At 43.2% G+C, this 16,318-nt stretch overlaps 1 protein-coding gene across 2 annotated transcripts in view; it reads right to left on the bottom strand.

Annotated features, from left to right (window-relative positions):
• Positions 1 to 16,318, bottom strand: part of LOC135516055 (copine-8-like) — a 121,416-nt gene that overhangs the window by 67,085 nt on the left and 38,013 nt on the right. For both annotated transcript variants that reach the window (XM_064940050.1, XM_064940051.1), the window contains exons 3-5: positions 13,614 to 13,660; positions 12,979 to 13,082; positions 7,791 to 7,830 (exon numbers count right to left, since the gene is read on the bottom strand). In XM_064940050.1, coding sequence (XP_064796122.1) covers positions 7,791 to 7,830; positions 12,979 to 13,082; positions 13,614 to 13,660 — 191 coding nt within the window. The remainder of the gene's footprint in view (positions 1 to 7,790; positions 7,831 to 12,978; positions 13,083 to 13,613; positions 13,661 to 16,318) is intronic.

Genomic DNA, 16,318 nt, shown 5'->3' with positions numbered 1-16,318 from the left:
AGTGTGTCATTCCCAGCCTGAGATTTCATCCCCTGTTTATATGCCTGATCGAGGAAGGGAGAAAAGGAGAGAGACAGGGTGAGAGTGAGAGCGAGAGAGATTGGGGGCGGAGGGAAGGAGAGAGAGAGGGATAGGGATAGAGAATGTATCCAGCGTGAATGTCTGTGAAATTGGGAGAGACAGTTCCAGAATGGAGGACCAGTGAAAAAAGCCTTGTGACTAAGAGTGTGTGTGTGTGTGTGCGTGTGTGTGCACAGCATGCGTGTGCTAGGGTCCCTGGTTGCGTACCTTTAAGGATAAAAATTTAACTGCAACGTTAATGCAATGTATTTTACACAACACGACAGGCAGTGGACCAGGGGTTATGGGCTTTATTATAGCGTTACTATTGTACCAACTCCAACAGGTAGAGGAGCATCTCTTGTACTCCCCACATTGAATTGTGCACGTCATCCACCAAACACCGTGGAAAAACATCAGTTCTTTTCCATGACTGCATACTATTGATGGCAAAGGTGATTGGCCCACATCACAGTGACCACTCCCCCTTTTATCCTTTCGACATGGAAACTTTTACACGCTGCTCACTATGTGCACATTGTTAGAATACTAGTCTAAAACATTACCCAACAGATTATCAGCCACATTAGTCAGGTAATGGTAAATAAAGCTATGCATGACACATGCCATGTGACAAGCCAACATGTGAAGGCTGTCCAAATAACAGAAAAGGTTATCCCTTAAGGTCAAACATATAATAACTCGTTCTCATTGTTTGTGCTTCTCTAAATGACCTTCATCCTTAAGCGGTTGTTTGCCAAACAAGGTCTAAACAGAACATTTCCCTGCAATGTGGGCAGACTGGTTTTTCCAAATTGCCAAAGCAAACACAGGAGAGAGCAAAGTGTGAAATGTGACTAAGATAAGATAGGACAGGGATAGAAATGCTAAATGAATCTAGTAAATCCTAGGGATAAAAGGAACATGAGCATTTTGCTAATAGTAGGCTGAGCTTATGGTGATCATTAGGTAAGATAATGCCAGGATAATGTAGTATAATGCTTTCAGTCCAGTGAATCCAATGTAATTAATGTCACTTGAGACCATATTTAGCAATATGAGGTGGTTTAGAAAGGCAGCATCACAAATCCTGATTGGTATGGATGGTGTTCTGAAGGGTCATTCCAAAAAACGCTCTAATTAACCTCTGGACATGCCCCCTCTATTGCCAACTCAGCACACCTGAACTCACTCTAACAATCACTATTTATCTCCTTTCCTCAGCTATAAAATGCAGTTTTTTACCATTTCCATGTGTCCTTATTTTGTGCGTCCCTGAGTTTAAATAAGTACCTTTTAATGTGTTACTGGAGATATAATGCTAACTTTGCCAACTTCCTAGCCTGCCAACTTCCTAGCCTGCATATACTGCATATCTAATTATTAATCTACACTATATATACAAAAGTACACTCCATGACAAAAAGTATGTGGACACCTGCTCGTCGAACACCTCCTTTCCTATCATGGGCATTAATATGGAGTTGGTCTCCCCTTTGCTGTTAAAACCCCCTTCTTTCTTCTGGGAAGGCTCTCCACTAGAAGTTGGAACAGTGCTGCGGGGACTTGCTCCCATTCAGCCACAAGAGCATTAGTGAGGTCGGGCAATGGTGTTGGGCGATTAGGCCGGTCTTGCAGTCGGCGTTCCAATTCATCCCATGAAAGAGGAAAGGGCTTTCCCCAAACTGTTGCCACAAAGTTGGGAGCACATAATCTAATTGTATGTTGTAGTGTTAAGATTTCCCTTCACTGGAACTAAGGGCACTAGCCCGAACCATGAAAAACAGCCCAAGACCTCAATTTCTCATCCACCAAACTTTACAGTTGGCACTATGCATTTGAGGCAGGTAGCATTCTCTAGACATCTGCCAAAATCAGATTTGTCCGTAGGACTGACAGATAGATAGTGAAGCGTGATTCACCACCCCAGCCGACGCTTGGCATTGCACACGGTGATCTTAGGCTTGTGCGTGGCTGCTCGGCCATGGAAACCCATTTCATGAAGCTCCCGACTAACAGTTATTGTATTGATATTGCTTCCAGAGGCCGTTTGGAACTTGGTAGTGAGTGTTGCAACCGAGGACAGACGCTTCAGCATTCAGAGGTCGATGGACATTGCATGGCTGTGTAGTCAGATGATGCAGATGCTAAGCTACAGGAATGTTTTGCTTGCACAGACTGGAATATGGTCCGGGATTCATCCAATGGCATTGAGGAGTACAGCACATCAGCCACCGACTTCATCAATAAGGGCATCGATGACGTTGTCCCCACAGTGACCGTACGTACATACCCCAACCAGAAACCATGAATTACAGGTTTCCGCTGCGGCTTTCAATTAGCGGGACTCTAACCCAGAAGCTTATAGGAAATCCCGCTATGCCCTCCGACGTACTATCAAACAGACAAAGCATCAATTCAAGACTAAGATTGATCCTACTACACCGGCTCTGACGCTTGTCGGATGTGGCAGGGCTTGCAAACTATTATGGACTACCAAGAGAAACCCAACAACAAGCTACCCAGTGACACGACCCTACCAGACAAGCTAAATTAATTCTATGCAAGCAACACTGAAGCATGCATGAGAGCACCAGCTGTTCTGGAGGACAGTGTGATCACCCTCTCCATAGCCAATGTGAATATGATCTTTAAACAGGTCAACATTAACAAGGTCACAGGGCCAGATGGATTACCAGGACGTGTACACAGAGAATGCGCTGACCAACCGGCAAGTGTCTTCAACGACATTTTCAATCTGTCCCTGACAGAGTCTGTAATACCTACATGTTTCAAGCAGAGCACCATAGTCCCTGTGCTATAGAACGCCAAGGTAACCAGCCTAAATGACTACCGACCCTTCTGTAGCCATGAAGTGCTTTGAAAGGCTGGTCATGGCTTACAACAACACCATAATCTCAGAAATTCTAGAGGCAATTCAATTTGTATATCGTCCCAACAGATCCACAGATGATACAATCTCTATTTCACTCCACACTGCCCTTTCTCACCTGGACAAAATGAACATCTACGTGAGAATGCTGTTCATTGACTACAGCTCGGGGCAGCAGGTAGGTAGCCTAGGGGTTAGAGTATTGGGCCAGTAACCGTAAAGGTTGCTAGATTGAATCCCCGAGCTGACAAGGTAAAAATCTGTTGTTCTGCCCTTGAACATGGCAGTTAACCCACTGTTCCTAGGCTGTCATTGTAAATACGAATTTGTTCTTAACTGACTTGCCTAGTTAAATAAAAAAATATAAAAAATAAACATCATATTGCCCAGCTAAGGACCCTGGGACTAAACACCTCCCTCTGCAACTGGATCCTGGACTTCCTGAATAGCCGCCCCCAGGTTCCTTTTGACCAGGTGGGAAAGGGCAACAACATATCCGACACGCTGATCCTCAACACGGGAGCCCCTCAGGGGTGCGTGCTTATTCCCCTACTTTACTCCCTGTTCACCCACGACTGCATGGCCAAGCACGATTCAAACACCATCAATAAGTTTGCCGACGACACAACGGTGGTAGGCCTGATCACCAACAATGACAAGACAGTGGGGTGCAAGGACAACAACCTGTCCCTCAACGTGATCAAGACAAAGGAGTTAATCGTGGACTAAAGGAAAAGGAGGGCCGAGTACGCCCCCATTCACATCGACAGTACTGTAATGGAGCAAGCTGAGGTCTTCAAGTTCCTTGGTGTCCACATCACCAACAAACTATCATGGTCCAAACACACCAAGACAGTGAGGGAGAGGGCACGACAACGCCTATTCCCCCTCAGGAGACAGAAAAGATTTGGCATGAGTCCTCAGATCCTCAAAATGTTATTTAGCTGCACCATTGAGAGAATACAGACTGGTTGCATCACCGCCTGGTATGGCAACTGCTCGGCATCCAATCGCAAGACGCTACAGAGGGTAGTGCGTACTGCCCAACACATCACTGGGGCCAAGCTTCCTGCCATCCAGGACCTCAATACCAGGCGGTGTAAGAGGAAGGCCCTAAAAATGGTCAAAAGCTCCAGCCACCCGGTCATAAACTGTTCTCTCTGCTACAACACGGCAAGCGGTACAGGAACGCCAAGTCGACATCAAAAAGGCTCCTTAACAGTTTCTACCCCTAAGCCATAAGCCATGAAAAGTTAATAAAATGACTACCCGGACAATTTGCATTGACCACCCCCTTTTTTTAAACGCTGCTGCTACTCACTGTTTATTATCTATGCATATTCACTTTACCCTTACCGACATGTATATATTACCTCTACAACTAACCTGTACCCCCACACATTTCTCGGTACCGGTACCCACTGTATGAAGCCTCGTTATTTTTATTTTCTTGTGTTACTTTTTTTCACTTTAGTTTAAGTCGTAAAAATATTTTCTGAACGGCATTGTTCATTAAGAGCTTGTAAGTAAGCATTTCACAGTAAGGCTTGTTCAACGTTCTCTCAAAAAAAATTCAGCACTGAGCAAATTTCAGGTCGGCTGAGCGCAACTTGAACGTTGTGAGAATTCTGTGCAACTTCCAACTTGCATTTACTGTGAACACTGAAGCTGTACCCACTTTAAGTTACAGTGGCCAAGTAGGCTGCTGTGGCTATTTGATCATTATGTAGGTCTACCAGAGTGGCCTGCCATCAAAAACAATGGAGAAAATGCATCCCATAACATTTTAACATGGAAATAGCTGTTCTGTCATTCAGCCTACAGTAGCAGCCAATGTGTAGTGTTCAATGTAGGCCTACATTCTTTGGGGGAAAAAACATGCAGGGCTTGAGAACCTGCTTATCCACTTGTCCTTCAGACAAGGAGGTGACTGAAAATGTTGTTGTTTGATGCAAGAAACCCCTTTACAAAATAAAATGTTATTATTCCCATACCATTATTACAGAGAATCAAACAAATTATGCTACCATCTGCCTATTGGCTACTTAGATATTCAAGCCTGTCTCAAAATACAACACTGCCCCTTTAAGACAAAAAAAATCTCTTCACCTGACTTGATTTTCAAAGATGTCTAGAAATGTATACATGTTGTGCTCTTGTTTGAAGCAATCACTCCCCTATTGCTGACTACAAATGATCCATAACTGTGCTAATAACTAACTACCTTTACTGAGTCAAGATCACTTTGAGTCAAAATCCAAGCAGAGATCTACCGCTCAGATTTGTTTTACATGAAAAACTTAAGCCTTTTAAAAACAATACTGTAGCAATGAGGTTTGTGCAGTAAGCTATAGGCCCAATACATTATTACTGCAAATTGGCTTTGCTTGAATTGCCCTACCAAGGCATTGTTGTTTGGGCCATGATTTGATTTGAGGTAGGCTTTATGATCACACCAGTAATAGATTGTTGTTGTATTACTTGTGAAGCACAGCTGAGTGAGCATACATTTAAATCATCTGCTTTTTAAATCATTTTGGGGGGGCTGCATCTGATGGTCTGAGCAGCAGACTGAGGGTCTGTCTCTTAACATCCCTCCACTCTCCCTTTTCTCCACTGACACTGACCAAAATGGGACACCGTCTTCCTGTTGATGGCAAAACTCAAGGCATCCCTGCATTATTTATTCCTCATGCACAAATTCATGTTGTTACTCCTATGAACAGAGAAAGTGAAATATTCCCTGATATTAAAAAAGACCCAAGCCTATAGATACTTCCTACTCATTCATTACTGCTGCAGCGCTGTGTGGCAATAGGAAGAATTTGCATTTTATGGCTTATAAAAGTGTTGAATACAAAGTGTTGACAGTGCTGAGTAAGAATTTAAACAAAGACAGCATCTATGGCGATCGACTAGGAATGCCTTGGAGATCGACAGGTCGATCGTAATCGACGGGTTGGTGACCACTGCTCTAGAAAGTTGAGTGAAGTTCAATCTCGTGTTTCTCACTGTGGGCTGATATTTCTGCAAGACCGTCCTGGGGGAGCTGCACGGCAGTTTCAGGGATATTGCGCGCAGCTTAGAGGGAACATAGCACCTGTTGTATTAGACGCATGTGAGAAATACAATTTGGTTTGATTTTGGAATGAGATGTTCGACGACCAGGTGTCCACTTACTTTTGGTCATGTAATGTGTGTTGAAATTTTCCGCATTTACTGACCTTCATGACTTAAAGTAATGAGGGACTGTCGTTTCTCTTTGCTTATTTGAGCTGTTCTTGCCGTAATATGGACTTGATTTTTTACCAAATAGAGATATTTTCTGTATACCAACCCTACCTTGTTACAACACAACTGATATGCTCAAACACATTAAATGAAAGAAATTCCACAAATTAACAAGGCACACATGTTAATTGATAATGCTTTCCAGGTGACACCTCATGAAGCTGGTTGAGAGAATGCCAAGAGTGTGCGAAGCTGTCATCAAGGCAAAGGGTGGCTACTTTGAAGAATCTCAAAATATATAATATATTTTGATTTGTTTAACACTTATTTGGTTACTACATGATACCATGTGCTGTTTCATAGTCTTCACTATTATTCTAAATAGTAAAAATAAAGAAAAAGGTGTGTCCAAACTTTTGACTGGTACTGTATCGCACACGCACACACACACACACACACACACTTTGGAAAGTATTCAGACCCGTTGACTTTTTACACATTGTCACGTTACAGCCTTATTTTAAAATGGATTAAATAGATTTTTTCCCTCACATAAATCGAAACACAATACCCCATAATGACAAAGCAAAAACAGTTAAAAAAAAAATTGCAATTGTATTAAAAACCAAAAAAGGAAATATCAAATTTACATAAGTAAACAGACCCTTTACTCAATACTTGTTGAAGAACCTTTGGCAGTGATTACAGCCTTGAGTCTTCTTGTGTATGACACTACAAGCTTGGCACACCTGTTTTTGGGAAGTTTCTCCCATTCTTCTCTGCAGATCCTCTCAAGCTCTATCAGGTTGGATGGGGAGCGTCAGGTGTGGTAGACTTGGGCTGGTATGAAAGCCTGCACACATGCGGCCCTTGCTCTAGGACTATTTCCATTCAACCTAGTTTAATTCAGTGACTGAACAGGTGTCCAAGGCGAAAGTACAGAACTCAAACTCCTTTCTTTGGGGGGAGCTAGCAGACAGAGATACATTTGTAGAATAGAGTGGTGCGCAGAAGAGAGAAAGGGACCACATGAATGAGCAATTCCCAGAGCGTGTGACAGGCACAGATGGGGTCCTTGTGGTAAGACTGCAGTGGGTAATATGCATCTCTTATTCTAGATTTTATAAGAACAGATAAGATCAAAATAGATCCCATCGGAACGTGTGTGTGTGTGTGTGTGTGTGTGTGTGTCTGCCTGTGTCTGTCTATCTAAATGTAAATAAAATCATCAAATTTTAAAGAAGAATCAGGGTTTATTGTGTGTCAACAAAGAGAGACTGATGGCATTGTTACATGAAATTACTGTAATCTGTGTGTTTTTATTCACAGCGATGACAATAGACAGGCGAGGGGCAGGGAGGGTAGAGAACACACAGCGCATCACATGGAACTGAGAGAAGGCGAGAGCGAGTGTGTAAGTGCACAGTTATGCTAAAACACACTGGCTACCCAGAGAAGGTAACCCCACTATGAAATACTAAACCCAGTAATTAAAGAACAGAGAGTAACTACTGTAGTAAGGGGGTGCTAATGACAATAGGATGAACCCCCAAAGCGCACACGCACTCTCGCACGCACACACACACACACGGAAAGAGAGACTTACATGTTTTGACAGGTTGGAGCTTTTTGAGTCGACATCGTACCTGGAGAAGAGAAAAGAAACACACACTGTTAGAGGGCCATGGAGATGACAGCAGTACAGCTGGGAGCAACAGGTGATTTACAGAAGGGGACACTCAGACCGCTCAGTAAATGTATAAAGCAATGAAGTCACGCAGAGTATTATTAAGTCTTCTTGTGCTTTTCAATCCTTTTAGTATCCTGACATGTCATACTGGAAGACTCCCTGGGTGTTTCAGTGTTTGTGAGCTTGTGTTTGTATCCTTGTACCAATGCGGGTGTCTGTGTGAGCCAGTTCGGAAAAGGGGGTTCTTGCCCAACAGGGCTGCAATCAGCTGCAGATTCAGGAACCAATTTAAAGTCATTTCACAGTCCAGGTCATTTTACACAGCTTCTAAAAATAGACGTCTATTTTCGATGTAATATTTGAAAGCAATTTTATGGGGACTGAGCCTCACGTAGCTGAAAGAAAAGCAGTGATACAAAGACCCACTACTGTAGCCCCTGTGGTTTTTCTGACAGTGAGAACCATTACATTTAATCGAAACAAACTACCAAGGAGAAAGGACCACTGCTTGTCAGGCCCTGGTTAAAGCTACAGTCTGCATTGTTTCCCCGATATGCTAAATCGTGGCCGCCACCCCACCAGAAAAATCTAAATGCCATTTATTTGAAAATCATTTTGGGGGATGGTAAAAAATAAATAATCTGTGTACACTTAAACAAGTAAAACCATATATAAATGATGTAGAATAGAAAATGGAGCAATGTCTTTTTTTTTTGAAGATCACCTTTGAGAACCAACAATCACTCCAGGAGAATCAAAAATTCCTTAAAGGTCATGGCATGGAGCCCCCATTGATTTTGTTAGTCATTTAGATAGCATAAGAACAAAATGGTCCCGTCTTTTGTATACAGCTGAGACTATTGAAACATTGACCATTGAATAGCTTTCCAAACAACAAACTGGAGCTTTAACAAAAAGGATGAGCAACACTGCTATACAACATCAGCCATAGAACATAGATTCCATTTAAATCACATATTGGAACATCACCTCCCCACTATCACATAGGCCAGAAATAGACATAACTCTGTTGACAGAAAACATTATGTGTGCCCGGGGGGAAATTGTCTATTCAATCAGGCCAGTGTTTTCATCCACTATCATCTCTGTCAATGTTGTCTCAACAGGATGGCCTTACTCAATTACACACATCAAACAACTAGTAGGCTCTGATTCTGTTGATGGGAGATGAGAGGGAATATCTCTCTCTCTCTGTGATACTCGTGGGTCTCTGGGCTCTAGTCCTGTGCCAGCTTCCCCTAACACACACACACACACACACACACACACACACACACACACACACACACACACACACACACACACACACACACACACACACACACACACACACACACACACACACACACACACACACACACACACACACACACACACACACACACACACACACACACACACACACACCCAGTCTAGCAAGCAGGACAGATTATGTGGCATACTGCCACTGTCAGTGAGATGGGATGGTGTATTTGTCATTCCGAGTGTATTGTCAGAATGAGCTCTGGGATGTTTGTTATGCAACTCACAAAGCACTGGAGGCACAGCAGCTCTAATGTTCTATTCCATTGAAACAGATCACTTACATCCATGAAAAAATAATTTCCTGAGACACACAGCACAAACGCAAGTGTTTTTGTATTTATTCAGCCGCCAAAACAAATGCCCCACGACACCTAACACACACACAACCACGTGTGTGCGTGCACATATGTTTGTCTCGGTCTGTCCATGGTGTACAGTATACGTACTTGTGTGCGTAGAGCTGTTGCGGTGACCGTATTACCGCCACTCACTCATGAGTCATGACCACAGTAGAATACTTATGTGACCGTTGAGTCAGGGTAATCTCCTCTTATGCACTCTGGACATGTGTTAGTAGCACCCAACTCTATAATGATCATCAGGTCGCTAATGGCCGGGTACTCAGGACACTATTGTCCCTCTAACATCAATGCAAATGGGTTTGAAAATCACACCAAACACATCTCAACAAAAACAGTATCGTGCTAAATTTGAAGAAGTTCAAAAACAGGTTCAAACTGAGTGAAAAACATGATCGTTGTGGATGTTGTTTCGAAGCCTAACAACAAAATGGAAAGTGTTTTCTAAGGAGTTGATTAATTCAAAACAACCATATGCATATTAGAGCTTATGCATCTGCATAGGCCTATACTGTATAAGTCCAAGCCTGAAAAAATGGAATTAAGCTAATGATGCCGTTATAAAATAGATAGCCTACTGCATATTACACACAGCAAAAAATCAAACATAAAAAAAAATACTGATTTAAGACATCTTTGGTACATAATTGTTCTAGCCTAAACTAAACAAATTCAGAGTTAACCTACAATTTTTAATGGCCTAGTAATATAGGGCATTTTTTATATTTTTTTTATAATTAATAGGCATTACCTTTAGCTACAGAAAACCTCACCACCATGCGTTTCCATCTCCTCTCCCTCTCAAATCATCAATAGCCTATAGTCGCCTCATTCAGCCCATATATTGTTTCATTTCCAATGCATTCTATGGTTGCCAAATAACTAAGTCTAACGTATAGGACCTGCTTCAAATCCTCACTTTTACGGTCAACATAGCCACTTCATATGCACACTCTCACTCCGGAATGGGAAAACTGTCCTTTATATTTCATTCAGCTATGTTCATATTTTTTTTTACTATAAAATAATGGTACAGGATTTAAGCCTATCTTGCCTGCTAAATGAACAAGCCCACAGCATGCCGCATAGCCAGATAACATACAGTAGGCCAAATCATATTCTGTTCTTCTGAAATACATTTTCTTCATATCATCATGTTTCTTTAGACGGACCTTCCTAAAACAATGGATTTATTGTGATGGTGTATATTCAATTGATTTATTATACTTTTTTAATATTTCTAAATGTAGATGTTCCAAAGGCGAGCATCAGCAGCTTGTATGCGTGCACATGCTTGTGGTGTGTGTGTGTTTGTCTGTGTGTGTTAAGCCTCAGCTCTGACATTAATACAGCATAGCAGGGCTCCATCACTCTCTTGTCCACCTCTCTCAGAAACCCATTCGACTAGAGTTCCACTCGCTTGCCTGGGAAAATTCTATTTCAGACCAGGACAGACAAGAATGAAAAGCTGCCCTACCTAACCTTTAAACACAGTCAAGACACCAACCGAGCCATAACATGAATGACAGAATATTATTACATGTCTACTCTGACACAAACCAGAAAGAACTCCAAGGAAGGAGAGAGGAGGAGACAGGGGAAAAGAGAGGAAGGAAGAGCGAGTGATCAGTGGGGGGAGAAAGAGAAAGGAAGAGGAAAAAGAGGGAGCGAGAGGAGGGAGAAGGGAGAGGAAAAAGAGGGAGCGAGAGAGAGAAGGGAGAGGAAAAAGAGGGAGCGAGAGGAGGGAGAAGGGAGAGGAAAAAGAGGGAGCGAGAGGAGGGAGAAGGGAGAGGAAAAAGAGGGAGCGAGAGGAGGGAGAAGGGAGAGGAAAAGCAGGTATAAAGAGAGAAAAAAAGAGCGTGAGCTATCTGAGCAGAGCACAGCCATCAGTGGAGGATGTAGTATGGCCTGATGTTCACACACACATCTTAAGCCTGAGGGGAGACACACACAGGTCGTGAACACACACCTCCCCCTAAACACACACACACACACAAACACACACACACACTTTTTCTCTCACTCTCTCACTCACACACAATTCATCCCAAAGGTGTTCGAAAGGGGTTGAGGTCAGGGCTCAATGCAGGCCAGTTCCTCCACACCAATCTCAAGAAACCATTTCTGTATGGACCTCGCTTTGTGCACGGGGGTATTGCCATGCTGAAACAGGAAAGGGCCTTCCGCAAACTGTTGCCATAAAGTTGGAGGCACAGATTCGTCTAGAATGTCATTGTATGCTGTAGTGTTAAGATTTCCCTTCACTGGAACTAAGGGGCCTAGGCTGAACCATGAAAGACAGCCCCAGACCATTATTCCCCCTTAAAACTTTAAAGTTTGCAGTAAGCAATTAACTTCATTCATCACTCCAGAGAACGCATTCCCCACTGCTCCAGAGTCCAATGGCGCCAAGCTTTACAACACTCCAGCCAACGTTTGGCATTGCACATGGTGTGCCATTGAAACCCATTTCATGAAGCTCCCGACAAACACTTGTGCTGAGTGTTGCAACCGAGGACAGGCGATTTTTACATGCTACGCGCGTAAGCACTCAGCGGTCCCGTTCTGTGAGCTTATGTGGTCTACCACTTCACGGCTGCGCCATTGTTGCACCTAGACATTTCCACTTCACAATAACAGCACTTAGTTGACCGGGGCAGCTCTAGCAGGGTAGAAATTTCACAAACTGACTTGTTGGAAAGGTGGCATCCTATGACGGTGCAACGTTGAAAGTCACTGAGCTCTTCAATAAGGCCATTCTATTGCCAATGTTTGTCTATGGAGATTGCATAGCGGTGTGCTTGATTTTATACACCTGTCACAACGGCTGACAGGTTGGCTGAAATAACCGAATCCACCAATGTGAACGGGTGTCCACATACTTTTGTATATATTGTTTATTACGGACCCAGTAAGGCCATTTCACATGGAGTAAATAATACTATTGGAGTAAATAGAGATTTGTGTATCATTCAATTAGTTGTGTGTATTCAGTTTGTTGTTTGTTCTGTTGGCTGTGTGTCTCTCAGTAAAGGAATGTGTCTTTTACTGTATTAATTCACAGGCCCTAGTTGGTCTTTCAGGCGCTGACACACACAGCACTTAATTTTCTCTCTTGTATCGGCGAGAGAGTGCCCACGCGACCTCCTGACCCCTCGCAAGTCAGAGAGAAATTTAAATACCTACTCTGACAGGATGACGAGGAGGAACACCGATATGCACACACACGCACACACACAAACACAAGGCTGCACTCACACACACACACAAGCGTGCACACACACGTTGACAGGACACTAGGCAGGGACACCAATCCGTACTGACAATGCACACTCTAGATACACTCCTTTATACACTATATACACATAACTACACAAAGGTAGTGAAAAACAAAGAGGCACATACAAATGTTTACTTACAGGTCAAATCTCAGATTCTGTCGTTCCTCAAAGAAATAATCCAAGATGAATTTACGAACAAACTCCGGGTTGAGAGTGTTTTCAATCACCTCTGTCCTTCCAAACTTTAGTGAGCGAGAGAGAGGATGAAAAAGTTGAGGGTCAAAGGCATGCAAGATACTTCCTTCGGTTGAATGTGGGTATTTGACAGACTACATTCGTGACATACAAGTTCTAATGGAGAGAGAAACGAATTGACCGCTCAAAAAATATCAATATCAATTGCAAATGAATAAATGAAATATTGAGAATTCATTACTTGAGAGTGACATTACCGATGTCAGAGGCTGCCTCCCAAATGACACACTGTTTCCAATATAGTGCAAAACTTTTGACCAGGGCCCATATGCAGGAAATAGGGTGCCATTTGGGACAGACAGAGTAATACCTAACACAGCTATCTATAAGTGTTATATGGGTCTGATATTTCAGTAATTATTAATCATAGGGGAAAATATGCAGAGATGGGGTTGAGGATTCATTTCATAATTTACTTGTATAAATATTGAGGTTTGAGTGCCAAAGATCATGTTGAATATCAGGCCTTTTCAACTCAGTATCTGGTGTACTGTGTAGGCTAACTGAAGGAGACTTACCTCTCTCCACTCCTTATTGCCGATGCCTTGTGTGTACAGAACGCATACTAGATGAACAGGGAGAAACACAGAAGAACAAGGTTAAACAGGGGACCCTGCATGACCTGTTGAGTGTGAGGAAAATGCATTACAGGTTTACAAACATTATAGGAGGAATATTTTAACAACATCATAATGCTCTAGTGGGGAAAAAACTGAGCTCATTCATGGTGCACTTATTTCAGTAGGGCTTTGAGAATGCACAGCATAATAAACTCCTGTTAAGGCAGTGGTGCACGCGTGCACACACACACACACACACACACACACACACACACACACACACACACCTGCATTATTTAATCACTTACTCGGCAGCCCCGAGGAGAGCAGAAGCCAATTTTCCTCTGCTCATATGCTTGTTACAGAGGGAAGAGAGGAATGTAGCAAACATAAGAGCAGCCGTTGTCCCGCCATCACTGACATCTCTCTCACACTCACTCTCCCCCCGTCTCTCGCTCTCCCCTCTCTCTCTACCTCTCTCCCACTATCTCTGGATCTCGCTTTCTCTCCTTCTCCCTTCCTTTTCAAAGGCACGCCCAAAGAGAGATATATGACCCCCAAGTCTCACCTGAGACCTGGGAAGAAAAGGCCAAAGTTGTCCTTCTTGCCCCCCCTATCCCTCCCCTGGCTCCTCTCGCTGCCCACTGAAGCATCTTAATCCCGGTAGACTTGAGCAGCAGCACTCAGCATGATTAAGACGGCCACTCAGCACAAGTGCCTCCCTACATGAATGTACATGGCCCTGGACCTAGCTCATCATCATAAGCCTATCATCATTAGTCACAAAGCCTCCTTCTCCCTAATCTTTGCCGCAGATCCCATACATGAATATGAATAAATCTGCCTTGAGAATATGACCCGTGACATATGAGCGGAGTCACTTTGATTGACTCACGAGGCGTGAGAAGGAAGGAAGACGCCCTGTTTCTATTTTGGGCTGGAGTTGTGGAGGAGGGGAGAGGAGAGGGGGGCGAGACTCGGGGGCGAGACTCAGACAGAATCTCGAGATGCTGAATATTGAGATCAAGAATGTCAAGACAGGCAGAAAAAGGAGACAAGCGGACAAAATGCCTGAAAGAAAAGAAAAACAGAATGATGAAGAGCATATGTGATGCTTTCTAACCAGAGAGAGGAAGAAAGAGAGAAAGAGAAGAGAGCAAGAGAGCAAACGAGAAAGATGGAGATAGAGAAGGCAATAGTACCACAACAATACACACATTACTGATTAACACACAGCCCAGAATGATTCATCAGTAAAACATAATAACACCAACCTACCTACCTAACAGTGGAGGTTGCTGAGGGGAGGACGGCTCATAATAATGGCTGGAATGGAGTCAACGGGGTGGTATCAACATGGAAACCACATCTTTAATACCATTCCACTGACTCAATTACAGCCTTTATTATGAGCCCTCCTCCCCTCAGCAGCCCCACTGACACATACATACAACATTTGGCACCAACTCTCTTGCACTGGCTCTATGCACACTCACTTGACTCTCCCCACGCACTCACACATACTACACTGACACTCCAACAGACACATACTACACTGACAATCCAAACACACATACTACACTGACACTCCAACAGACACATACTACACTGACAATCCAAACACACATACTACACTGACACTCCAACACACACATACTACACTGCCACTCCAACACACACATACTACACTGACAATCCAAACACACATACTACAGTGACACTCCAACAGACACATACTACACTGACAATCCAAACACACATACTACACTGACACTCCAACAGACACATACTACACTGACACTCCAACACACACATACTACACTGACACTCCAACACACACATACTACACTGACACTCCAACAGACACATACTACACTGACACTCCAACAGACACATACTACACTGACAATCCAAACACACATACTACACTGACACTCCAACAGACACATACTACACTGACAATCCAAACACACATACTACACTGACACTCCAACAGACACATACTACACTGACATCCAACACACACATACTACACTGACACTCCAACAGACACATACTACACTGACACATACACATACACACTGACACACACACAACACACACATACTACACTGACAATCCAAACACACATACTACACTGACAATCCAACACACACATACTACACTGACAATCCAACAGACACCAACTCCAACAGACACATACTACACTGACAATCCAACACACACATACTACACTGACACTCCAACACACACATACTACACTGACAATCCAACACACACATACTACACTGACACTCCAACACACACATACTACACTGACACTCCAACACACACATACTACACTGACACTCCAACACACACATACTACACTGACAATCCAAACACACATACCACTGACACACACTACACTGACACTCCAAACACACATACTGACACTGACACTCCACATACTACACTGACACTCCAACACACACATACTACACTGACACTCCAACACACACATACTACACTGACACTCCAACAGACACATACTACACTGACAATCCAAACACACATACACTGACACTCCAACACACACATACTACACTGACACTCCAACACACACATACTACACTGACACTTCAACACACACATACTACACTGACACTCCAACACACACATAC

Source organism: Oncorhynchus masou, chromosome 27, assembly GCF_036934945.1.
Source record: "Oncorhynchus masou masou isolate Uvic2021 chromosome 27, UVic_Omas_1.1, whole genome shotgun sequence".
NCBI lineage: Eukaryota > Metazoa > Chordata > Actinopteri > Salmoniformes > Salmonidae > Oncorhynchus > Oncorhynchus masou.
This window is presented reverse-complemented; position numbering and strand designations above follow the sequence as displayed.